This window comes from Salmo salar, chromosome ssa14, assembly GCF_905237065.1.
Source record: "Salmo salar chromosome ssa14, Ssal_v3.1, whole genome shotgun sequence".
Classification (NCBI taxonomy): domain Eukaryota; kingdom Metazoa; phylum Chordata; class Actinopteri; order Salmoniformes; family Salmonidae; genus Salmo; species Salmo salar.
The window spans coordinates 32,890,210-32,916,882 of NC_059455.1; the positions used below are offsets into that span (position 1 = coordinate 32,890,210).

Here is a 26,673-nt window from a genome sequence, read left to right on the forward strand (position 1 = left end):
AAGCCTATTGGTCCAATTTTTCCCCTGCTGCCACAATACTGCAGACACGTAACCATCCTGTTTTTAGTCAGTTTAAGCTTGCACTTAAAATACAAAGCTTTGATATTTGCTACCTACATAAGCACACTTTTAATGTCATCTTGACAAAACCTCTGCTCGCCGATTCGAATCGCTGGAAGTTGACCATGGCGGCTGCCACGAGCAGCAATACATCCACAACCACGCTTCAGATAAAGCATTCCAGTATCGAGCATACGCGGAAACGCATAGACCCTCGGAGGAGACAAGCCGCACTCTCTTTTCTCAGTAACATTTCTTTGGATGGTCGACCGGTGCAAGATGATGCCGACAATCAGATCGAAGAGGATAATTCAATTGAGTCGAGGACTAGACAGAGCCTGGTTTCTGCAGCAGAGCGTCCGCTGTACGCGGCTGGCAGTGGCACAGGGGTAGCGACCCCCACCGCCACCCAGGCGCTCGCTATTGCAAACCAGGCTCTGATTGCTAACGCACGAGATAGTTTTGGGATTGGTCCCGCCGCTGCAGCTCAAGCGTGTACAGATCCGGAAGGGGATGCTTTCGGCCCTTCGATTTTCAGTTCGCCTTTCTCTGCAGTACCAGCCGCGATTAGAGGCAGGCTTCAGACCTACACTCAGGGAGTTGTGCCTGCTGCCTACTCCAGGCAGGCTTCCCAAGGCTTCTGTTTGGAGGGAGGACAGATAGCCAACTCTGTCCTGGAGCTGCAGAGATCAAGGTAGGGCAATTGAAGATATCTCCATCATGTAGTGTTTACATTCATGACATGTGTGAAGGAGATTACTGGGTGCCCACACCGCACTCTCACAAATTATGCATGTCATAGGCTACAGTATTGCAACCCAATAGTGTCAACAATACAGGCTGGCTACAGTATTGCAACACTCATATTGCAATAGTCACTGAAAGTAAGGTAAGAGTTATCTTCAGGAAGGTCTTTGTTGAGTGAAGCCACCAAACAGGATCCACACAGACCTGGGCTAGACTAATGTGTATCATCAGTTATCATCTCAACAATAGCACAGGTTTCTCCAGTCACATTTTGTACTAGGGCTGCTCAAAGGGCATCATCAGTCTTAGCCAGTGTACTGCTAAAGACAAGTTTATACAAAGAGACAGATTACAGCCAAGAGCAAGAGCCCTGGCTTTCTCTCAGATATGTGAAACTGTATCTATCTGATCAATAAGCAACTTACACATATTCATTAATATGCTCCTTACAACTGTGCACATGCAGTGGTCCATTGATTTAGGTGGAATCAGCATGATTAGGTTGAAAGGGTCAACCATTGTGGAATCATTTTGATTAGCCTGCCTATTAACCAGTATGATGCATGTGCCCTCAAATAACAGAATTTGTCAAACATGTTATTTAAAAAAATAATAATAATGATTTCACCTTTATTTAACCAGGTAGGCAAGTTGAGAACAAATTCTCATTTACAACTGCGACCTGGCCAAGATAAAGCAAAGCAGTTCGACACATACAACAGCACAGAGTTACACATGGCGTAAAACAAACATACAGTCAATAATACAGTAGAAAAATAAGTCTATATACAATGTGAGCAAATGAGGTGAGATAAGGGAGGTAAAGGCAAAAAAAAAGGCCATGGTGGCAAAGTAAATACAATATAGCAATTCAAACATTGGAATGGTAGATTTGCAGTGGAAGAAAGTGCAAAGTAGAAATAGAAATAATGGGGTGCAAAGGAGCAAAATAAATAAATACAGTAGGGGAAGGGGTAGTTGTTTGGGCTAAATTATAGATGGGCTATGTACAGGTGCAGTAATCTGTGAGCTTCTCTGACAGCTGGTGTTTAAAGCTAGTGAGGGAGATAAGTGTTTCCAGTTTCAGAGATTTTTGTAGTTCGTTCCAGTCATTGGCAGCAGAGAACTGGAAGGAAAGGCGGCCGAAGGAGGAATTTGCTTTGGGGGTGACCAGAGAGATATACCTGCTGGAGCGCGTGCTACAGGTGGGAGCTGCTATGGTGACCAGCGAGCTGAGATAAGGGGGGGACTTTACCTAACAGGGTCTTGTAGATAACCTGGAGCCAGTGGGTTTGGCGACGAGTATGAAGCGAGGGCCAGCCAACGAGAGCGTACAGGTCGCAGTGGTGGGTAGTATATGGGGCTTTGGTGACAAAACGGATGGCACTGTGATAGACTGCATCCAATTTATTGAGCAGGGTATTGGAGGCTATTTTGTAAATGACATCGCCGAAGTCGAGGATCGGTAGGATGGTCAGTTTTACGAGGGTATGTTTGGCAGCATGAGTGAAGGATGCTTTGTTGCGAAATAGGAAGCCAATCCTAGATTTAACTTTGGATTGGAGATGCTTAATGTGAGTCTGGAAGGAGAGTTTACAGTCTAACCAGACACCTAGGTATTTGTAGTTGTCCACATATTCTAAGTCAGAACCGTCCAGAGTAGTGATGCTGGACAGGCGGGCAGGTGCAGGCAGCGATCGGTTGAAGAGCATGCATTTAGTTTTACTAGTATTTAAGAGCAGTTGGAGACCACGGAAGGAGAGTTGTATGGCATTGAAGCTCGTCTGGAGGATTGTTAACACAGTGTCCAAAGAAGGGCCAGAAGTATACAGAATGGTGTCGTCTGCGTACAGGTGGATCAGAGACTCACCGGCAGCAAGAGCGACATCGATGTATACAGTTATATTCATGGTGGCACTGAAACCATATGAGAGATCAGACAAGGCATGTCCAGCAGGAAGGTGGACTTGTTTTTTCCCCGTGCAGATACGGTCCCCCATGCAGATTTATCCCAAAACCCGTTGGGAGGACTTTACAAAGCTGCCCTACACCTGCTGCCTTGCCCTCTCCTATGCAATATAAACAACCTGTAACCCAATACTCCTCAACACATCGGACCACGGAAACCTTTTATACCTTTGTTTACTCTGTAGAGTGGACCAGAGCACAGGGAAAATCTGAGGCTGCCTGACACACTGTCCCTGCCTATACCCCACACACACAATTATCTGTAAGGTCCCTCAGTCGAGCAAAGAATTTCAAACACAAAGACCAGGGAGGTTTTCCAATGCCTTGCAAAGTGCACCTAAATCCATGGCAAGACCTAGCAATGATCAACAACCAATTTGACAGAGCTTGAAGCATTTTTTAAATAATAATGGGCAAATGTTGCACAATCCAGGTGTGGAAAGCTCCTAGAGACTTACCCAGAAAGCCTCACAGCTGTAATTGCTGCTAAAGGTGATTCTAACATGTATTGACTCAGGGGGTTGAATACTTATCTAATCAATATATATATATCTATATATATTTTTTTTTAATGTTTTTTTAAAAATCCACTAACATTACAGTATTTTGAACATAGTATTTTGTGTAGATTGTTGACAAAATTACAATTAAATCCATTTTAATCCCACAAAGTGAAGGGGCGTGAACTATACATTAACTATACATTCATGTACATACTACCTCAATTGGCCCGACCAACCAGTGCTCCCATACATTGGCTAACCGGGCTATCTGCATTGTGTCCCGCCACCCACCACCTGCAAACCCCTCTTTACGCTACTGCTACTCTCTGTTCATCATATATGCATTGTCACTTTAACCATATCTACATGTACATACTACTACCTCAATCAGCCTGACTAACCTGTGTCTGTATGTAGCCTCACTACTTTTATAGCCCCGCTATTGTATACAGCCTCGCTACTGTTTTTCACTGTTTTTACTGTTGTTTTTATTTCTTTACTTACCTATTGTTCACCTAATACCTTTTTTGCACTATTGGTTAGAGCCTGTAAGTAAGCATTTCACTGTAAGGTGCGCCGAATACAACAGGTGTAGACGTGACAAATACACTTTGATTTGAATACTGTCTGAAGGCACTGTACATTACAATGATTCAGTAGTTAAACCCCCCCAGGTTATGGAATGCGGTCGGTCAAAGGAGGTTGCCCATGTAAACTGAATTATAAGCTGTTGAGTAATAACTAAGGCGACCTGTTGAGGGACCCCGGCCATATTCCACAGACACATCATAGATGGGCGTCTCACACAGTGCCTGGTCTGTTTTCCCAGGGCAGCAGCTTGGTGGAAAAGTGGCCAGATCCAGAGAGAGAACCTTGGCTGGGAAGGGAAAGGCTGGACGCCCAGGCTTTCAGAGACGCTGCCCGGCCAGACTCTCCTTTCTCTCTGTTTACCTCCATCTTCTGTCCTTCACTCCACTTCCTCCCAAGGGCACTGTACCAGATACTTTTTATTTGTCTTTATTTCTCTCTCTCTCTCTCTCTCTTTCCTCGCTCTCCATCTTCCTCCCTTCCCTCTCTCATGGCCTCCAGTCCTGCTCCCAGCCAGGAATCCCCAACCCTCAGATCAGCTGCCAAAAGATACTCTGAGATCAGCGCTCAGAGCTGCTTAAAACCATCTTATTCGGTGTGCATTGATTCTAATGCATGCAAATGATGGTTGGGTTTACATAGGCTGCAGTATTCTACTGCTCAAGCTAGACTCATAGACAATGGCCTTTTACATTGTAGCATAATTTAAGGCGCCCACTCTGTCTTGCTGCTACTGTAAAGGTGTCAGCCCGAGGTGTGGATCTGTTTAAACCGCTTTAAAATGAAAAACCACATTTAGCTTAGTGAATGTTGTTGCCAAAATAATCAAATTCCTATAAAATTGTATGGATTGACAGTTAATGCAGTAAATTATATTCTGCATTCCAACGTCTCCCCATGTTTTAAACCATTTTTCAGAAGTCCTCATTGTGCTCGAAAGCTTACTACAGGGAGACTATGAAGCCAAGGGAAGCCATAGCAGAGAAACCACATGCAGTATAAACCATTACAATGGTCCTTTGCAGTTTTGTGCAATTGAGTCATATCCTTTTGGTTCCGAGGTTGATTGTTGTTTGGTGAAGTAATGGTTGGCAAAATTACATGATTATGTAAGCAGCAATCTTAGGCTAGTTTGCCTCTGAAACCCTTGTGGCTTGAACTGTAAGCGAAATCTCCAAAGCAGCTGCAGGATAGGCCTTTATGGTTAAAACGGCCACCTTAATTAAATCATTACTAGTAATGAGTCTTGATAAGAAAAATAGACATGATGGGTTACTTTAGTTCCAAAACGGAACTTGGAGTACAAGTTCACTAGTTCAAGTTCCACAATGCTAGTAGCACTGTTGTTCACCCTAAAACACATGCTATTTAAAGGGAAGGGGGAAGGATGGATTCAGAGTGGTTTTACTGTATGTCAAGCAACCAGAGCAACTACCCACAAGGTTCTGTGTGTCTTGAACAATCTAGGTATATGTGTTCTTGTCCTTTCCATGTCTGCAGCAGTGTTTCCCCTATATTCATATATCGTTTTTTACAGCAGTGGCAAGAATTTAGCAGCGTTGGGACATATTTCTGCCGAGACGTTAGAGCCCCCCCTTGCCAAACACTGCTACAGTAGCAGGAAGGAATTCACTGTTGTTGCAGCATTGTTGTAAATGTGTTGGAGAAGAAAGACCGACGGGGCTGAGAATAGCCTTTGTTGATTGGATTTTTCCCCAAATGATTCAATTTTCTTTGGCCTGTAATTGTAAGAAGGCTAGAACATTAGATTGACTTCCACTCTGTCACCCGACAGTGGAACGGGAAGACAATGTCCATGGCAGGCTGCCAATGGGCGTGCGTGTGAAACTATTTAATCTTTTATGTTGGGCACTACAGCTCCTTATCCTAAAAAGCGACAAGCATAGCTGTCAGGTTACATACCAATTGTTTTTGAATGTCCTGATAGGATGTCTATAGGAATGTTGTTAAGATTGATTAAATGGACCATGCTTGAAATTCATTGAATGTGAACAGTGCTTGAAAATCAAATCAATTCAAGTGTTATTTGTCACATGCGCCAAATACAACAGCTGTAGACCTTAGTGAGTGACATGCTTACTTACAAGTTCTTAAACAACAATATAGTTTTAAGAAGAAAAAAAAAATAACTCCATAAATAAAACAACCATTTGAGGCAACAAAAACACAGACAAATGGTGACTCATGGGCAGCTCTACTTACAGATGCCCATTGTTGTTCTGTCAATATTGAAGGAGGCGATAATTGGAAGAAGCCTGGGCTCTACCTTAAAGCTTCGGAGTTTGACCAGTCCTTGTTAACGTCAGAATGCTACTGTTGGAATGGAGTTGATTTATCAAGGACCTCAGCCACACGAGCAACAGACTGTTCACCCCGTTAATCTAGAAGGAGGTGACAGTACAGGTGCATCAAAGCTGGGACCTAGAGACTGATAAACAGCTTCTATCTCCAGGCCATCAGACTGTTAAACAGTCACCACTAGCCGGCCTCCGCCCAGTAACCTGCCCTGAACCTTAGTCACTGTTACTAGCTACCACCCGGTACTCTACCCTGCAGCTTAGAGACTGCTTTGCCCTATGTACAGAGTCATTGAAAGCTGGTCACTGCTGTACACACCTTTTCTATTAAGATACTGTCTATATACACACATACACATATATATATATACACACACATATATATATATATATATACACACATATATACATACACATACACATATACACACACACCACACACACACACACACACACACACACACACACACACACACACACACACACACACACACATATATATATATAAAATCACACACACACGTATGTGGACACCCCTTCAAATTAGTTGATTCGGCTATTGCCACACCCGTTACTGACAGGTGTATAACATCGAGCACACAGCCATGCACATCCATAGACAAACATTGGCAGTAGAATGGCCTTACTGAAGAGCTCAGTGACTTTCAACGTGGCACCGTCATAGGATGCCACCTTTCCAACCAGTCAGTTCGTCAAATGTCTGCCCTGTTACAGCTGCCCCGGGCAACTATAAGTGCTGTTATTTTGAAGTGGAAACATCTAGGAGCAACAATGGCTAAGCCACAAAGTGGTAGGCCACACAAGCTCACAGAATGGGATCGGGAGTGCTGAAGCACGTAAAAATAGTTTGTCCTCGGTTGTAACACTCACTACCGATTTCCAAACTGCCTCTGGAAGCAACGTCAGCACAATAACTCTTCGTCGAGAGCCTCATGAAATGGGTTTCCATGTCCGAGCAGCTGCACGCAAGCCTAAGATCACCATGCGCAATGCCAAGCGTCGGCTGGAGTGGTGTAAATGTCGCTGCCATTGGACTCTGGAGCAGTGGAAACGCGTTCTCTGGAGTGATGAATCACGCTTCACCATCTGGCAGTCCGACGGATGAATCTGGGTTTGGGGCAATGCCAGGACAACCCTAGCTGCCCCAATGCATAGTGCCAACTGTAAAGTTTGGTGGTGGAGGAATAATGGTCTGGGGCTGTTTTTCATGGTTCGGGCTTGGCCCCTTAATTCCAGTGAAGGGAATTCTTAACGCTACATACAAGGACATTCTAGACGATTCTGTGCTTCCAACTTTGTGGCAACAGTTTGGGGAAGGCCCTTTCCTGTTTCAACATGACAATGCCCCACTGCACAAAGCAAGGTCCTCACAGAAATGGTTTGTTGAGATCAGTGTGGAAGAACTAGACTGGCCTGCACAGAGCCCTGACCTCAACCCCATTGACCACCTCTGGGATGAATTGGAACTCCGACTGCGAGCCAGGCCTAACTGCCCAACATCAGTGCCCGACTTCACTAATGCTATTGTGGCTGAATGGAAGCAGGTTCCCGCAGCAACTCCATATTAATGCCCATGATTTTGGAAGCAGATGTTTGTTGAGGAGCATACTTTTGGTCATGTATATTCCGCACTCTTACATTGCTCATTCTGATATTTAAAAAAATATATCTTTCTTGTTGGATTATGTGTGTATTTCTAGGTATTATTACTGCACTGTGGGAGCTAGAAACAGAAGCATTTCGCTTCACCTACAATAACATCTGAAAATGTGTGTATGAAATTCATACACAGATTCCTAAACTTTGATTTGACCTGCAGTTAAACATCAATAGCTGGTTGTATCAGTCTTGTTTGAAGTGAATGAGTAGTCTGGTCCATGTGTTATTGTTTGCACAGGTGTGGAAAACATCCTTTGCACGTCCACCTCCTGGCTGGCCTGCTGTTGTTCATCTACAGTAGCTGGATCAGTCTGAGCGTCCCGCTGAACAGTGGAAACTCGTTTGCATGGGTTCAGTTCATCAGATGTGTACTGTACAAACTGTGAAGGAAAAACCTAGTAGTCAAAATAAAAATAAAATATTCTGTCCAAAAATGAAATTTGCAGCAGTGATCAGATTTTGACCCAATGACATCTGGCACAGCAAGCCATCTGTAATTGAGTGAACCTAATAATTTGTCATGGCAATAGATAGATTAGAGTACCTGGGATGAGGTCATGGTCACTGTTATGTTTCTAACAGACCGTGAGGGCTGTATTTGCTCTGCTGACTGCTACAGCCTAGCTATTCTGGTTAACATGTTCTCCAGGGTGAAGGTGGAGAGACATACAGTGCATTCGGAAAGTATTCAGAAGCCTTGACTTTTTCCACATTGTTACGTTAAAGCCTTATTCTAAAATTGATGAAATTGTTTTCCCCCCTCAATCTACACACAATACCCCATAATGACAGAGCAAAAACAGGTTTTGATTTTTTTGCAAATTTATATAAAAAAATAATCTAACATTTACATAAGTATTCAGACCCTTCTCTCAGTACTTTGTTAAATCACCTTTGGCAGAGATTACAGCCTCATGTCTTCTTGGGTATCACGCTACAAGCCTGGCACATCTGTGTTTGGGGAGTTTCTTCAATTCTTCTCTGCAGATCCTCTCAAACTCTGTCAAGTTGGATGGGGAGCATCGCTGCACAGATATTTTCAGGTCTCTCTCCTGAGAGTTTAGATCGGGTTCAAGTCCGGGGTCTGGTTGAGCCACTCAAGGACATTCAGAGACTTGTCCCGAAAACACTCCTGTGTTGTATTGGCTGTGTGCTTAGGGTCATTGTCCTGTTGGAAGGTGAACCTTCACCCCAGTCTGAGGTCCTGAGCGCTCTTCTTCAAGGATCTCTGTACTTTGAATGAGAATCTTGTTTCTCATGGTCTGAGAGTCTTTAGGGGCCTTTTGGCAAACTCCAAGCCAGCTGTCATGTGCCTTTTACTCAGGAGTGGCTTCCGTCTAGCCACTCTACCATAAAGGCCTGATTGGTGGAGTGCTGCAGAGATGGTTGTCCTTCTGGAAGGTTCTCTCACCTCCACAGAGGAACTCTGGAGCTCTGTGAGAGTGACCATCGGGTTCTTGGTCACCTCCCTCACTTACAATATAGCTGGGTATTTTAATTATCTTTATCAAGGGTGTTAATTTTTAGACCGCCCCGATTGCTCAGTTTGGCTGGGCGGCCAGCTCTGGGAAGAGTCTTGGTGGTTCCAAACTTCTTCCATTTAAGAATGATGGAAGCCACTGTGTTCTTGGGGACCTTTAATGCTGCAGAAGTTTTTTGGTACCCTTCCCCAGATCTGTGCCTCGACTCAACCCTGTCTTTGAGCTCTACGGACAATTACTTCGACCTCATGGCTTGGTTTTTGCTCTGACATGCACTGTCAACAGTGGGACCTTTTATATAGACAGGTGTGTGCCTTTCCAAATCATGTCCAATTGAATTTAACACAGGTGGACTCCAATCAAATTGTAGAAACATCTCAAGGATGGTCAATAGAAACAGGATGCACCTTAGCTCAAAACCTGTTTTCGCTTTGTCATTATGGGGTATTGTGTGTAGATTGAGGGGGGAATGATTTAATCAATTTTAGAATAAGGCTGTAACGTAACAAAATGTGGAAAAAAGGAAGGGCTCTGAATACTTTCCGAATGCACTGTAGCTAAGACATAGGTTTCATTGCAGTTGCTCTGCTCTGTGCAACCGATGAATGTGTCACCTCATCTGGAATGCTAACCTTAGCATGTTAGCGCAGCTAGCAGGCTAGGAATGTAAGCCTTTAGGCTAGCATGATGGTAGCCATCCTATCCATCACTCAGCATTCTCACTGGAGGATGTCGCCGGGCCTGACGGCCATAAATACCTTGATGAACCATGATCAATCAATCAATCCAATGTGTTTTATAAAGTCCTTTTTACATCAGCAGTTGTCACAAAGTGCTATACAGATACTCTTGCTGTGCCGGGTGGAGATAAGAGTACATGGCCATTAAGGCCAGATCGTTCATCAAGACGTTCATAGATGAACAGCAGGGTCACATAATAACCACAGTGGTTACAGAGGGTGCAGCAGTTCAACACCTCCGGAGTAAATGTCAATGATCCATCTCTTTGACCTTCACAGAGGGGATGTGATGAGAATTCATAACATGTAGGCTACATGCTTCCCTTCATTACTTTCTTGCCAGGTTTCTCTCAAAAGAGAGGTTCTCAACTTCAAGAGATCATCCTTGTTAAATATGAAGATGTAAGTAAATAAATAAATTCCTCCATCTCAGTGCCATGTAGTTGACCATGTTTACAATTTCTGGCACATCTCAGTGCTAGACATTTTAGAACTTGTTTCCTTTCCAATTGCTGTTTCTAACCACAGTCCCCTGTAAACATGATGTAGTCTCACCTATGTGGTATAAAGACTGTTTAATCATCCTTTGTTGGTTTAGGCTTGCTTACTGCTTGGAGTTTGTCAAGGACAGTCATTTTTTGTTAATTTGTTCTGCTGTTCTGTAGTTGATTAACCAGCCAGAGGGCATACTCTTATCATCAGCTCATTCTTTCTCTCTCGCTGAATTGGTCATTGAAGAGGTGACAAGTCAAGTTGAGTGTCATTGAGTATATTTAAATAAGTACCACACGTTTAGTGGAACCTGAAAGCTTGGTGACAACTGACAAGCAGGCTGGCAGGAGTTGTGCAATATGTTTTTTATTTGAATTTTAATGGGCTAATAGATTTTGCCCTGGCTAAGTCATGCAACCCAAGTGTGAAAGAAAGGCCTGTCTGTGAGGAAACAGTGTTACAACAAAATGAACCAGCCAATGTCTTTATCCTCTTATGGCATATTTCCATACAGGATTTACCTCAGTCTTTTACCCAAAAGGCTCAGACTTTTCTGTTTACATCTACACGGGCCGGCACCCGTGTCTCAATGGGCCACTGGTACTTTTCAGCCAGCATTTACATACCAATGGCTAACTGTGAAATTTAACACCTTCTCAAAGCAACTGTTTTGATTATGCAGAGGTTGTTGATTCTGCTAGCTATGGAAACAATTTCCTTAGTATAACATGTATGTATACACTGATGTTAGTAGAAAAGCAGCATTAATTACCAACTAAACCAGTTCCTTACTCTAGATTAGAATGTTCTAACCATTCTACATGATCTCACACAGAGGCTACTGGTCAGAATGTAGAACACAACAGTGATCATTGACCACAGCAGCCAGCCAGTCACACAGTGCTGGTGTCAATGATTACAGCTTTGCTTTGTAAATAAGCCACTGTGCCTGACAAGACAGCACAGTACAAAGCCATAGAAACTTTAGCTATGCTTCACATCAAACGTGAAGGTAATGTACATGGGCCAGACTAAGAGGTCCAGTTAGTTTAGGCTACTCATTCATTCTTCAGACCGATAAAGAAATATGAAAATGATTTATGGATGATCATTGTTGATTTTAGATCGTCAATGATTTAAGATTTGGGTTCAAAACAGTACAATGTTGAAGATTTTTTCTAAGGTTTCCCAATACTGATATAATGGAGGTCAACCAGTGGATTTGGGTAGAACTACGTTGCTTGCTGTTAGATAAGGAATCATGTGGTTAACACCATCAATTATGAAGAAATGTGTTCAGGGTTTATCATGAACAAGGAACCTCACTCTATTGACATTTAGGCCTCTTTGCGAAAGCCCATGATTAAGAGTGCTTTGACCATTTCATTACATCAACACATTTCTTTCTCTGTTATGGTAAGCCAAGGGTTTTAACCTGCATAATCATCACCAAATAAATGACCATCATTTAGCAAATATCATGCAATGCAGAATGAATGATTCTAAATGGGTCTAATACATAGTGTTCAGTCTTTTCTCTTCCAGGGCCAGGTAGAGCTGTTTAGCAGCAACACAAGTTGCTTGTAAACTCAATACCAGCTCCTTATTTCGCTTTTCTCCCCAGACGGAGGCTCATCTCTCAGCGATCCTCCTTGGAGACACTGGAAGACATTGAGGAGAACGCCCCTCTACGCAGGTACTGTATAGCAACAACTGTCACAGACCGCACAACTCGGCACACCACCCAGAAACATACATTTGGTTTGCTCATATTTTCCTCTCGTTTTAGAGCGGTACTCGAGAAGTCAATAACAGCTTTGGCCTGGGAAGTATTTTGATAGATGATGACATTGGGGGAACTGTAGTTTCACTTCAGTTTGCTATATGGAGCTATTTTATGTCCTTTGGGGTGGTGGTGGTGGGAACATCAGGCTACACTGTAATGTCTTGGTCTGGCTCAGTCTCTCTGTTTACGGTTGTTAAAGATATGTTGTGGTCTTAAACTGCTCCAAATGGATCTCAATCAATCACGTTTGTTTTGATCTGTCTTGAATAAAATGTGTGTTTTTAGATGCAGAACCCTCTCAGGTTCACCCCGACCAAAGAGCTTCAAAAAGGTCCACTTCATCAAGAACATGAGGCAACATGATATGCGCAATGGAAGGTATGAATGAAAACAACCCCATCCCTAATTCAATACAAACCTTCAATAGAAAATGGCAGAATGCCCCCCAATGAACGCATAGCAGTTTGAATACCCCTCAGGTTAATGAAATCTACTAGAGATGTAGGTCACTTATTCTAAGCTATTCCTTATTGCTTAGTAGTATCAATCAATTTACTATTGATTGATACATTTATAATTCAATAGGATAATTTATCAGACTGATCAGCAGATCATTGAAAGGTTAATTTTCACAGAAATTCTCTCAAATTGAGTTCATATTGTATACATTGTCAAAGTTATACATTGAGGACCACACCCTTGAATCATGAAACGCATCACACTGTCTCACTTTTATAAACAATGATACATGCACTTTCACTTGGACATTCCAGAGGACTGAAGAAATGTGGTCACACAGATGTTACAATGACTTAATTGATATATAACACAGTGATACTGTATGTAGCTAGTGTTCAGCAGCTTCTCTCAGTAATAAATACTATAGCCTTTTATGGATATTTCCTGGAATCTAAAAGGAATTGGACAGAAACTATTTCCACAGGACTTAATTTTGTTTTACACAGATTATTCAAGTATCTTTTTTTTTATTCTGGATGTTTTGAACTACAAGCCTCAAGCTTCTTTTACACTTGGGTGTGTACCGGACCTATTTATTTTGATGTCTGTCTTGACAGGTATTTGAATGGGTGCAAAGCCTTTCTTTTTGGCCCAGGAAGAAAAAGGAGTGTGCTGATACATTCTGTCTTCATAGTAGCTTTTAATAAAGCTTATTTCTGGATTTTAGGTGGTTGAATTGGGACAGCAACTGTTGTGCTTTACATTCAATCTCTATGCAGTTGCTGTTGTTTTTATTTACTCTTATCTAGCTAATCAGTGTGCCATATACAGCAGTAATGAATTGCCATACGTCCCATTCTGCCTGTGACATTGATATTGATCAGTGAGTTGGCCTGTTATTGTATGTCCATAACTCAAAAATGATCAGTGACAAAGTTTTATGAAGCAATTTCTCAATGAATTTCAGGAGTGGTTCAATTTGACTGTACTATAGGGTTTTTTACCTCGCGTGCAGCTGCTATTCTGATATTGTACGATAAACAAGTTTGGTCTTGTTTAGTCTCCAAAGCAAGACATGGCTAGTAGCATCATTTGAAAAGATCTGCATAATTTTGTTCCCAAACCTCTGACTACATATTACATACTCCACAATACACTCACAGAACACACAAAAAAAACAGTATTTCATTTAGTTTTCTAAATCTTGATTGTTTTACTGCTCACTTTTTCCTCCATCTTAACCTGTAAATCTGAGTGTCTTTTTCACATAGTTCATTCATTTTTGTTTTTATAGGATAGTCCTAATCAGTGGCAGAAGATCCTTGTATAGTGTATTTTCTGTCCTGCCCTATCGAGATTGTAGCCAAGCAGGGTATGTATCCTACAGCATGCCAACCTCCATTTTTCCATCCTTCGTTCCCTGCTTTCCCCCGTTCTCACATCCCTTTTGTTTCTGCCGATATAGAACTGGTACTTTATTACATTGGGAAGGGGATAACATTATTACAATGAACAGTGTTCTAGATGGGTTGGTTTTGGTGGATGCATTTTTACTACAACAAAATAAATGTTTGTAAGGAGATGGAACAAGTAATCTACTGAATTAACTTAAAAGTAATGAATCACACCCATTTAAGGATTGTATCCATGTCACTATGTTTCCATGTAGGCCTGTAGTTTGCTGTATCTAGACTATTTGTCTTTGGAAGACATCATGAAGTTGTTTAGATTCATTCTAATACGACTTCGTTTTGCCCATTGCAACCGTCTCTGGCTTTGCTGTTATCATTTAGGCTGCACTTTTCCTCAATTCGTTGCTGCCCTCAAAGATTCCGTAGCATGTTTTTATCTCAGAACTTTAACTCTTAACTTTGCATGCGCTTTGCTGCGATTGCATAACACACACATTTACATTTCGGAGTGGTCCCAAATGATCCATCCATAACAGCATTATGTACTTTCTGTTTGGAGTTTACACATGACATCTCAGTTTGTTGTTGATCATATTGTTCTCCCTGTGCGGTTAGAGATTATATTTCTTGGCCCTTGGAAGAGAAAGCCTGGCTGACCAGTAGTCATACTGTTGTTTTTTCTTATTGCAACACGAGGTTCAGACTCCTTTGTGTTATGGGGACCCATGGTAGTCTTGAACTCTCTCCGGCCTGGTATATAGCTTCCTGCCTGGGGAAAGAGGCAGTGTTGGTTTGACCTGGGTCCTGGTGCCCCCCAATGAAATAGCTTGTTTTGGAGGAAGTAAGAAAGAAAAATAACTGATTAACACAGATAATACAATGGACAGAGAGAAAGTAAGCACCATTTAGGGGGCTTAGTGAGGAGCATAACAGGGTAATTTATGCAGCCTAATCTTCCTAAGCCTAGCCATACAACGAAGGGTAAATGAGCTAATGAAGCCCCTAATGAATTCAATAGCCTCATTCCTGACTGCCTAATGCTGCTAATTGGCAGTTGAGATTGCTTGGCTGAGTGTCATTGCAGCAAAATGCACTTTGACTATGTAGAGAACTGACCAAGCTAAAATCCCATGCCCTGTCTTATACTCAGACCATATAGGCCTAAAATAATAATTATCTAAATGACGTCCACAAGCCCAAGCTTCTGTCTTTTAAGACTTTTCCCTGCATTGCTTTCCTTTCTTGCCCCAATTAGTGTTTTTGTTGATTTACCCCAGTGTTTATAATAACTGGGTAATTCAATTGCCTTGTTAATTAGCTCAGTCCTCACTGGGGCATTATGGCACTGTGGAATTCTGGGAACATGGAATGATAGCTTCTCTTAGGTTCTCTACCTGGTCTAATTCCACATTCCTTTTTTAGAGCTCCCATTTATTTTCTGTGTGATAGATGGTGAGAGAGATGCTGAGGCGGAGACTAGACCCTAGACAGAAGACTGTTTGGCAGGGGCTGTGGGTTTTAGGGGAAGGGGTGTCTAAAGGTTTTGTGCCCCGGCAGGGATGTGAAACTGGAAAGCGGGCGGCAGCGTCACCCCTCAGGCGGGGTCAGTGCCAAGGAGATGGTGATCGGGCTGGAGGGAGTGGAGCTGGGGGCCTATGGAAAGGTGAGAGAGGATGGGAGACATATCCTTTCCTCCCTACTTTGTTACAGATCAGTTATCACCTCGAGGAAGAGAATAGGGAAGGATTTTTGGAGTATGTAACAGCGGTCCAAACAGCGCAGACAGTGGTCCAATAACATGCTGATAAAATGTGAGCATGTCTCTCTCCACAGACTGTATCATACACCCAGTTCCTGTACCCCACCAACGCCCTGGGCAGCGGACGCAGGAACACCATCGACTCCACTTCATCCATCTCTCAGTCTCGTAACGCCAGCCACCGCAGCCTCAGCTTAGGCCGGGCCAACAGCAATCAGAGCAGCATCGACACAGGTCAGTCATATGAGTGTGTGGATTCTCCGGAGTAGTTGTGGCATTCACAATGTATTTCTCGGCCCCAGTGTTTGTTTATCCTGGCTCATTGTGTGACTAATATATAATAATATGCCATTTAGCAGACGCTTTTAGTAATTTGTGTATAGATTTTACATACAGGTGGTCCCGGGACTGTCCTTTTGTCCTCTGCAGGGAATGATCTGGGGGACTTGATCCGGGAGTATGACCCCAATCTGTTGGACGATCCCCAATGGCCGTGTGGGAAGCACAAGAGAGTCCTCATCTTCCCCTCCTACATGGTAAGAGACTACTCTGCTTACCAGAAATGGTTTCAAACAGTATTTGTTTCCTTTCAAGTACTTCGTTCTTTATTGAGCCTGCCTTTATGCCACAGGGACAGGGTTTGTTCTTGAGACAATTCCATTGGTTCCATTGCGCCAGACAACTCAATCTAGCACAGCTAAAGTATTTGAACGAATTCAAATACTTTTTGAACACAGGTGTGCTGTTTACTATGGCCCTGCATGTTGCTCTCTTCACAACCCAGGGATGTTTTTATTTATTCCGGCCTGTCAAGAGTCCACCTTATGTAAGTAAGAGCAATGGGACTTAGGCTATTTGTGGTCAAGGACATTGTATTGCTGAATGGATCCACTATCAGTGGTATTTCTCCTGTTCATTTGTATCAAGTCATGAGATATCTTCCTTGTTTTTCCTGAAGAAAAAAAAGTATTCCCCCAAAAATATTTTGTCAGAAAAATAACTACGAAACACAACCAACTCCTATATATAATAATATACTGTATCAACTCACTGTAAGCCACAAGAGTCTGTTTGACTGACCATTCATTCTAATCAGCAAGGTCATTGGCCCAATCCCTGGCTCTGCTCCCACTAGAGTCTGTGGTGTGTGAATACACTCCCGTCTCTCTACCCTGTAGGTCTTTGAACAGCCACCATCATAACAGCTAGGTTGCTTCCAAAATGGCACCCTATTCCCTGTATAGCGCAAAACTTTTGACCAGGGCCCAAATATTTAAATTAGTTAATGGCATTAGTTATTGAGTTACACTGCTTTGAAACTCAAATGATCTACATCAGAATGTTTTAATTAAGCAGTAAGGCACGAGGGGGTGTGGCATATAACCAATATACCACGGCTAAGGGCTGTTCTTACGCACGAAACAACGCAGAGTGCCTGGATACAGCCCTTAGCCGTGGTATAGTGGCCATATACCACAAAACCCCAATGTCTTATTGCTATTATAAACTGGTAACCAATTAGAGCAGTAAAAATACATGTTTTGTCATACCCTCGATATACCACGGCTGTCAGACAATCAGCATTCAGGACTCAAACCACCCAGTTTATAATATAATTTTCACCATAAACAACACCAAATTCACTACAGCTATTAATGCTCCCAATGTTTAGGTAGGTCTACTCCCTCTTATCAATGTTCTTGAAATTGAACACTTAAGCACAACACACACACAGCTTTAAGTTATGTTCAGGCATTCTAAATGAGTGTGACAAAAGAGAAATAGAACTGGATATGGATACAAAGAACTTGTCCAACAATGTTATGAAAACACTGTAACCATCTGTACTGTTCAGATAACATTACACACATAGGCCTTCACACTTTCCCACCCTCCCACATCCTCTCGCTCTCACAGGGAGTTTCTTATGCACTTACTCCCGCTCTCACACATCCGCTTCACACCCCTCATCTTGCATATGCAGCCTACCTTTTGAAAAATGTATTTGAGTAGCCTATTCCTTTTCAGTTCTAACCTGTGCCATCCACATGTGTGCATAGTCTAGTCAGTGGTCAAGTAATCTGCTAGCTAGCCACACGGTCTTCAGCGCTGTAAAAGCACAAGCATTGACTATAGCTGTGTTCCGTGTTGTGTTCTGCTCATAAAAAGGTCCGTGCGGAAACATGTGCGCTTAAAAATTTCCGTGCGGTGAAGAACGACTCGATTTAACGTTATCATTTTTGGTTTGCCGAGAAACATGTTAACTTTGACAGCCCTACTTTTTTCTTTAACAGATTTTTCAGGTTCTACTACTAACTGTGTCATGATATACAAATCATTTTTGTATATTTTAGATTCCTTTGTGATCAGGTAAATATCTATAAATTACATTCATTTTAGTTAGAAATGCGAGGTTTCCCATAGTAGCCACACGTTTGCTGCAGTAGTCGAAGTATAGTTACAAATAGCTGATGGTATATTTTGAACTCTGATGGGGAGCTGCATGGAGGAATACAATCCATGACCAAAAATATCAAGTTAAAAATACTAGTTTGATAAGTTGTATTACTGCAAGCTTGCGCAAAGCAAATTACTTGGCATGAGCTAATTTGGGCAATATGCTGTAATTTCATAATTGTTATCTCTCTCTCTCTTATCACATACCCAGATTGAGTGTGGGTCAACTGCAGTGCTCCTTCTATCTTCCTAGATAACAGTTGAGCCTCTGACCTGAAATAAAGTTCAATGGCTAAATTACAGTAGGGGAGAGTCGGGTAAGTTGAGCCATGTTCTTTTTTCATTCCGTCAAGGGAAATAGTATTCTTTCTAACAAAGATATCTACATATATTTCAGGATGTTGTGTATCCCTGGAAATAACCAGTATTCATGTAAACAGTACAGCTTGTCACTTGTCTCTTAATTATTTTAAGCATATTTTAACAGGCTTAACACCTAACAAACACTTTGTACTTTTATTTTTGTATTTTTTTTTTTACATAGGCCAGGTCCTGTTGTTACCTCATGTCCCACAGCTAATGCCTTGCAAAACACCTGTGAAGAAAACACTTCAACTTTCCATTGGCTCAACTTACCCCAAGGCAAACATTTTGACTATTAGCCCACACAGCTTCCAAGGATGCACTTTAATACTAGGTTTAGGATCTCATATTGAAGCTTATCGAGAGCCCAACTGATGTATAGAACAAATCTTAAAATATACACTGCTCAAAAAAATAAAGGGAACACTTAAACAACACAATGTAACTCCAAGTCAATCACACTTCTGTGAAATCAAACTGTCCACTTAGGAAGCAACACTGATTGACAATACATTTCACATGCTGTTGTGCAAATGGAATAGACAACAGGTGGAAATTATAGGCAATTAGCAAGACACCCCCAATAAAGGAGTGGTTCTGCAGGTGGGGACCACAGACCACTTCTCAGTTCCTATGCTTCCTGGCTGATGTTTTGGTCACTTTTGAATGCTGGCGGTGCTTTCACTCTAGTGGTAGCATGAGACGGAGTCTACAACCCACACAAGTGGCTCAGGTAGTGCAGCTCATCCAGGATGGCACATCAATGCGAGCTGTGGCAAGAAGGTTTGCTGTGTCTGTCAGCGTAGTGTCCAGAGCATGGAGGCGCTACCAGGAGACAGGCCAGTACATCAGGATACGTGGAGGAGGCTGTAGGAGGGCAACAACCCAGCAACAAGACCGCTACCTCCGCCTTTGTGCAAGGAGGAGCAGGAGAAGCACTGCCAGAGCCCTACAAAATGACCTCCAGCAGGCCACAAACGTGCATGTGTCTGCTCAAACGGTCAGAAACAGACTCCATGAGGGTGGTATGAGGGCCCGACATCCACAGGTGGGGGTTGTGCTTACAGCCCAACACCGTGCAGGACGTTTGGCATTTGCCAGAGAACACCAAGATTGGCAAATTTGCCACTGGCGCCCTGTGCTCTTCACAGATGAAAGCAGGTTCACACTGAGCACGTGACAGACGTGACAGAGTCTGGAGACGCCGTGGAGAACGTTCTGCTGCCTGCAACATCCTCCAGCATGACCGGTTTGGCGGTGGGTCAGTCATGGTGTGGGGTGGCATTTCTTTGGGGGGCCACACAGCCCTCCATGGGCTCGCCAGAGGTAGCCTGACTGCCATTAGGTACCGAGATGAGATCCTCAGACCCCTTGTGAGACCATATGCTGGTGCGGTTGGCCCTGGGTTCCTCCTAATGCAAGACAATGCTAGACCTCATGTGGCTGGAGTGTGTCAGCAGTTCCTGCAAGAGGAAGGCATTGATGCTATGGACTGGCCCGCACGTTCCCCAGACCTGAATCCAATTGAGCACATCTGGGACATCATGTCTCGCTACATCCACCAACGCCACGTTGCACCACAGACTGTCCAGGAGTTGGCGGATGCTTTAGTCCAGGTCTGGGAGGAGATCCCTCAGGAGACCATCCGCCACCTCGTTAGGAGCATGCCCAGGCGTTGTAGGGAGGTCATACAGGCACGTGGAGGCCACACACACTACTGAACCTCATTTTGACTTGTTTTAAGGACATTACATCAAAGATGGATCAGCCTGTAGTGTGGTTTTCCACTTTAATTTTGAGTGTGACTCCAAATCCAGACCCCCATGGGTTGATAAATTGGATTTCCAATGATTATTTTTGTGTGATTTTGTTGTCAGCACATTCAACTATGTAAAGAAAAAAGTATTTAATAAGATTATTTCTTTCATTCAGATCTAGGATGTGTTGTTTAAGTGTTCCCTTTATTTTTTTGAGCAGTATACATTGGTTTAGATACAAGCATCACAAAACTTTTTACACAAATTAATTTGACTGGTAAATATCTGTTTTTTGGACTTAACTTGCTTACCACGTGGTTTCTTCCATTAGACTCCATGAAATGATGACCTCTTCCTAAATATTTGGTGAAATTATTAATTTTGTGTTTAGTTTCCTAGAAACAAGGGCGGTTCAACTTACCCCACTCTCCCCTACATCAACAGAATATACTGAGCTTGGAAATGAAAAGCATCAAACATTCTATATTAAATTATTCTGTCTTTCCGTGGTCCGTGTATGGTGTGCCACCCAACTCCAATGTCTCATGCTCCGACACTCAACCACCCAATGGAACTAGGGCTGAGCGATATGGCGCTGTTATTATTTTTGGAATAATAAAAGTTCCACATTTTCTTTGAATAGAGCGTGACCCTAGGGTGGCAACACATACATTATGTGACTTCAATGGGTCTTTCTCCATTCTGATTTGTTTTATACTGTTCAATTCAACTTCAACCAGAAATAATTTTCAGCATTTTCCTCACTAACTTGAGATCATTTCCACACTGCCACTTAGGGCAGCACAATATGGGCAAACAATCTAGGTCTTTTTGGTAAATGTTGTGATTATTTAGCAAAACACTTGGAATCCTGGAAATATAAAGAGTATTCTAATTATATAGTTAAATATAATAGTATGCACTTTAAATACAGTCTTGTTTGACATGACAACAAATGAAAATGCCAGGGAGGGTTAGTGCGTTTCCTAGGGGGACCCTACAATCTTTAGATACATAATGTTTTTTCTTAGTTACTTCATGTAGCTAACATATTCATGATTTGCGTATTCCTCGTTGTTTGAGAAGATACTGTTGCACAAACAACATGCTGATTTTTAGGTCTACACCATCACTGGTATTATGAGGCTGTGTAGCTAATTACGTTTGCTCTGACTCAGTACATGTATTAGCTAACGTTAGCTAGCTAATAATCAGCTAACTAGTAATTAGCATTAGCGGCTAACACGAATTAGTCCTAACTTGCTAAGAAAAGACAAACTAGCTGTTTGCAGATGTAGGAAACACAAACGAATCATGTAATTATAAAACGCTAGTGGATTGCTATTAAGAAGCAAACTGAAAACAGCATCGTTGTCATCAACATTGTTGCATTCAGACCGCATTGTCAAGGCAGCACATGCAAGTGTATCGTGGTGGAGGAACAAATGCGTTCCTTAAGTGACAGGGGACGGGGCTAGGTCTGTGGAAAGCGGCATGGAGAGAGAGAGCAAAAAGATAATTACTTGACACATTGGAAAGAATTGACCAAAAAAACAGAGCAAACTAGAATGCTATTTGGCCCTAAACAGAGAGTACACAGTGGCAGAATACCTGACCACTGGGACTGACCCAAAATTAAGGAAATCTTTGACTATGTACAGACTCCGTGAGCATAGCATTGCTATTGGGAAAGGCCCCAGAAGGCGGACCTGGCTCTCAAGAGAAGAGGGGCTATGTGCACACTGCCCACAAAATGAGGTGGAAACTGAGCTGCACTTCCTAACCTCCTGCCAAATGTATGACCCTATTAGAGACACACATTTCCCTCAGATTACACAAACCCACAAAGAATTCAAAAACAAATCTAATTATGATAAACTCTATTGGGTGAAATACCACTGTGCCATCACAGCAGCAAGATGTGTGACCTGTTGCCACAAGAAAAGGGCAACCAGTGAAGAACCACCATTGTAAATACAACCCATATGTTTATTTATTTTCCCTTTTGTACTTTAACTATTTGCACCTCATTTCAACACTGTATATAGACATATGACATTTGAAATGTCTTTATTCTTTTGGAACATTTGTAAGTGTAATGTTTACTGTTACATTTTTTTATTTATTGCACTTTGGCAATGTCGACATGTTTCCCATGCCAATAAAGCTCCTTAAATAGAAATTGAGTGCGGAGAGAAATGACTCAAGTTGCGAAGTAAACTATAAAAATGGACGTTACACACAGCGTATCACATTTAACAAACCAAAAACTAAAATACTGTTATAAAAGGTCAAGTAAAAATCCAAACCGATCTGTGCATCAATACCAATATCATAAAAACTGTATACTGCCTAGCTCTAAATGGAACCCAACACCTTCCATAGTGAGAATGATGCCGCTGTTTCCTCTTCCACATATGTATACAATAACCTATAACACTCGCACAAATTCAATAACAGAGCCTAACGCCAGTGCTGTCTGTCTGACACCAATACTTTCATCTTCCTTTCAGACTACAGTCATAGAGTACGTCAAGCCTTCTGACCTCAAGAAGGACATGAATGAGACGTTCAAGGAGAAGTTCCCCTACATACGGTTGACCCTCAGCAAAATCAGGAGGTGGGGACATCTAATCCAAACATATATTGGAGTATGATGTTGAAATGATCAGTTTGGTGCAGCAGTATTTAATCCCTCGTGGTTAATCGTATCAAAATTGGTTTACTGAGATTGGCCACACTATGATACCGTCTGGGTTCTTCTTTTTAGCTTTGACCTTTTAGCGTTTGTCTTATCTCCCTGCTTTCACCACCTTCAACCCCAGTCTGAAGAGAGAGATCCGTAAATTGGCCCAGGAAGAGTGTGGCTATGAGGAACCCACCGTAGCCATGGCCTTCGTCTACTTCGAGAAGCTGGTCCTCCAGGGGAAACTCAACAAGCAGAACCGCAAACTCTGCGCCGGTGCCTGCGTCCTGCTTGCTGCCAAGATTGGCGGAGACCTCAAGAAGCACGAGGTCAAGCAGCTCATAGACGTAAGTGTCGTACTTTTCTCATTGTGCACTGGGCTTCGGCTCTGAGCAGCCTGGTGGAAACCATGAGTGCTTTCCTGTCACGCAGACAAACAGCGATCCTGCACGGATTATAGGATTGTTATATCTATGAATTCATTAGACGTGTTTCCCTAGCGGTGAAACTGCCGTATCCGTTTGCGATATTACAACAACAAACACTTTTTTCCCCCATCCACAAAAACAATGACAAATGCGTCTGGGGCGACCAGTGGCGGCTGTTTCACCTTTTGTGGATCCCAGCTTTAATGTTAAACTTTTATAAAAATGTAATAAAAATATGATAGGATGGTTATATAATATTGATATAGTTATTTTTCAAGCATTATAAATATCTGCGTGACAGGAAAGCACCACATGACAGATAGCAAAGTGGCTAGCTCACGGATCGTTGACAAAAGTATTTTCAGTCACTACATATTATTCACCTAATATATTAAGTAGTACAGTGGTTTAGTTACTACATCACCTCTCCTCTCTCTTTTTTTCTAATTTGTAGAAACTGGAGGAGAGGTTTCGTGTGAACAGGAGAGAGCTGATAGCCTTTGAGTTCCCTGTGCTTGTAGCCCTGGAGTTCAACCTGTACCTGCCTGAGCACGAGGTCATGCCCCACTACAGACGCCTCATCCAGACCTCCTAGCATTAGTGACCCGTCAGGGGGAGCACCTAGACCATGCCCTTCTGATCCAGGACCAGAATCTACACCACACCCTCCTCCCCACCCCGCCACTGGGTGCCACGACCATGTCTCCTCTCTGCAGCCTGGGGATCCATTATGGACCGTGATGTTGGAGCTCCACTACACTCCACTGCAGGCCACATTCAAATGTTCATTTTCAGATCAAGACTTGAAAGCAGCCAAAGTGACACGTATTTCCATACACGTATTCTTACTTCAACATTTTTCTCAGACTTTTACTCCTACATTCGACACTAGCTACATCTTCAAAAGACTTACACTACCATTCAAAAGTTTGGGGTCACTTACAAATTTCCTTGTTTTTGAAAGAAAAGCGAATTTTTTGGTCCATTTAAAATAACATTAAATTGATCAGAAATACAGTGTAGACATTGTTAATGTTGTCTATTGTACTATTGTAGCTGGAAATGACAGATAAAAAAAATGAAAATGGAATATCTACATAGGCGTACAGAGGCCCATTATCAGCAACCATCACTCCTGTGTTCCAATGGCACATTGTGTTAAAAGGCTTATTGATCATTAGAAAACCCTTTTGCAATTATGTTAGCACAGCTGAAAACTGTTTTAGAAGCAATAACACTGGCCTTCTTTAGACTAGTTGAGTATCTGGAGCATCAGCATTTGTGGGTTCGATTACAGGCTCAAAATGGCCAGAAACAAAACGTTCTGCTGAAACTCGTCTGTCTATTCTTGTTCTGAGAAATTAAGGCTATTCCATGCGAGAAATTGCCAAGAAACTGAAGATCTCGTACAACGCTGTGTACTACTCCCTTCACAGAACAGCGCAAACTGGCTCTAACCAGAATAGAAAGAGGAATGGGAGGGCCCGGTGCACAACTGAGCAAGAGGACAAGTACATTAGAGTCTAGTTTGATAAACATACGCCTCACAAGTCCTCAACTGGCAGCTTCATTAAATAGTACCCGGCTAACACCAGTCTCAACGTCAACAGTGAAGAGGCGACTCTGGGATGCTGGCTTTCTAGGCAGAGTTGCAAAGAAAAAGCCATATCTCAGACTGGCCAATAAAAATAAAAGATTAAGATGGGCAAAAGAACACAGATACTGGACAGAGGAAGATTGGAAAAAAGTGTTATGGACAGAGGAATCTATGTTTGAGGTGTTCGGATCGCAAAGAATAACATTCGTGAGACGCAGACAAAATGAAAAGATGCTGGAGTGCCTGACACCATCTGTCAAGCATGGTGGAGGCAATGTGATGGTCTGGGGGTGCTTTGGTGGTGGTAAAGTGGGAGATTTGTACAGGGTAAAAGGGCTCTTGAAGAAGGAAGGCTATCACTCCATTTTGCAACACCATGCCATACCCTGTGGATGGCGGTTAATTGGAGCCAATTTCCTCCTACAACAGGACAATGACCCAAAGCACAGCTCCAAACTATGCAAGAACTATTTAGGGAAGAAGCAGTCAGCTGGTATTCTGTCTATAATGGAGTGGCCAGCACAGTCACCGGATTTCAACCCTATACGTAAGAAGTGCCCATCAAGCCAATCCAACTCGTGGGAGGTGCTTCAGGAAGCATGGGGTGAAATCACTTCAGATTACCTCAACAAATTGACAACTAGAATGCCAAAGGTCTGCAAGGCTAATTGCTGCAAATGGAGGATTTTTTGACGAAAGCGAATTTGGACACAATTATTATTTCTAACCTTGTCAACATTTTCTATTCATTTTGCAACTCATTTCATGGAAAACAAGGACATTTCTAAGTGACCCCAAACTTTAACGGTAGCATATGAAAGAGAGAATCCGATCTTCCTCCACTTTGAAAAACAAACTCTAAAAAATATCAACACTTTTTACATCCTCTGCTTTTTTCTTTGAGGTTTCATGTCATCTTTCTGGTTAAAGAGCATTGCAAGAAGATTTTTTTTTTGTCAGAGCAAATTATTGCTTTGTGATTGTTACATTTTCACTCATCACATTTTTATTTTTAGATCCCATCTTAATTTTTTTGAGAGAGAGATGATTGATTTCCTTGGTCCCACCTTCCTATGTTGTACTTGGTAGCCCAAAATTAGCTAAAGTTGTTCACAACTATTTCCTAATCCTTCCTTGGCTTGTTTTGGTGGCCTTATGATTATCATAAGAATTAATTGCGCTGCATATTTTGACAGGACTGTTATCAAAGTGAATGTGCTTTTTGAAAGACATTTTCCAGTCTCTCCTCACTAGAAGTATACTTTTGAATAATGCAGATATGGATGGATGTGATTTGAGAATGACTCAGTTGACTCAAACCACAAAAGGGCAAGTTGATGTAAATGGTTCTCCATTTATTTTCTCATCCATTTTCCCTTTTCTATTTTCTAG

The 26,673-nt window shown here is 42.3% G+C and overlaps 1 protein-coding gene across 5 annotated transcripts; it reads left to right on the plus strand.

The window, feature by feature from the left end:
* Positions 1–24,812, plus strand: LOC106569315 (CDK5 and ABL1 enzyme substrate 1). 5 transcript variants are annotated; one of them, XM_045694223.1, is made up of 11 exons: positions 469–754; positions 4,116–4,461; positions 12,202–12,273; positions 12,649–12,741; positions 14,117–14,194; positions 15,792–15,897; positions 16,068–16,227; positions 16,423–16,529; positions 23,084–23,190; positions 23,396–23,603; positions 24,139–24,809. In XM_045694223.1, exons 4-11 carry the CDS (start codon positions 12,713–12,715, stop codon positions 24,277–24,279), a joined length of 936 nt encoding a protein of 311 aa, XP_045550179.1. In that variant the 5' UTR covers positions 469–754; positions 4,116–4,461; positions 12,202–12,273; positions 12,649–12,712; the 3' UTR covers positions 24,280–24,809. The 5 variants fall into 5 exon arrangements, with proteins under 5 accessions (XP_013996015.1, XP_013996016.1, XP_045550179.1 ...); XM_014140542.2 differs by having other exon boundaries at positions 492–754; positions 4,108–4,461; XM_014140540.2 differs by lacking the exon at positions 4,116–4,461 and having other exon boundaries at positions 1–754; positions 24,139–24,812.
* Positions 24,813–26,673: the final 1,861 nt, after the last annotated feature.

Coding starts and splice junctions, on each gene's coding strand:
- LOC106569315 (XM_014140540.2), top strand. CDS start 186: ATGGCGGCTGCCACGAGCAGCAATACATCCACAACCACGCTTCAGATA. Junction 12,274..12,648: donor GAGAACGCCCCTCTACGCAG/GTACTGTATAGC, acceptor GTGTGTTTTTAG/ATGCAGAACCCTCTCAGGTT. Junction 12,742..14,116: donor CATGATATGCGCAATGGAAG/GTATGAATGAAA, acceptor TTGTTTTTATAG/GATAGTCCTAATCAGTGGCA.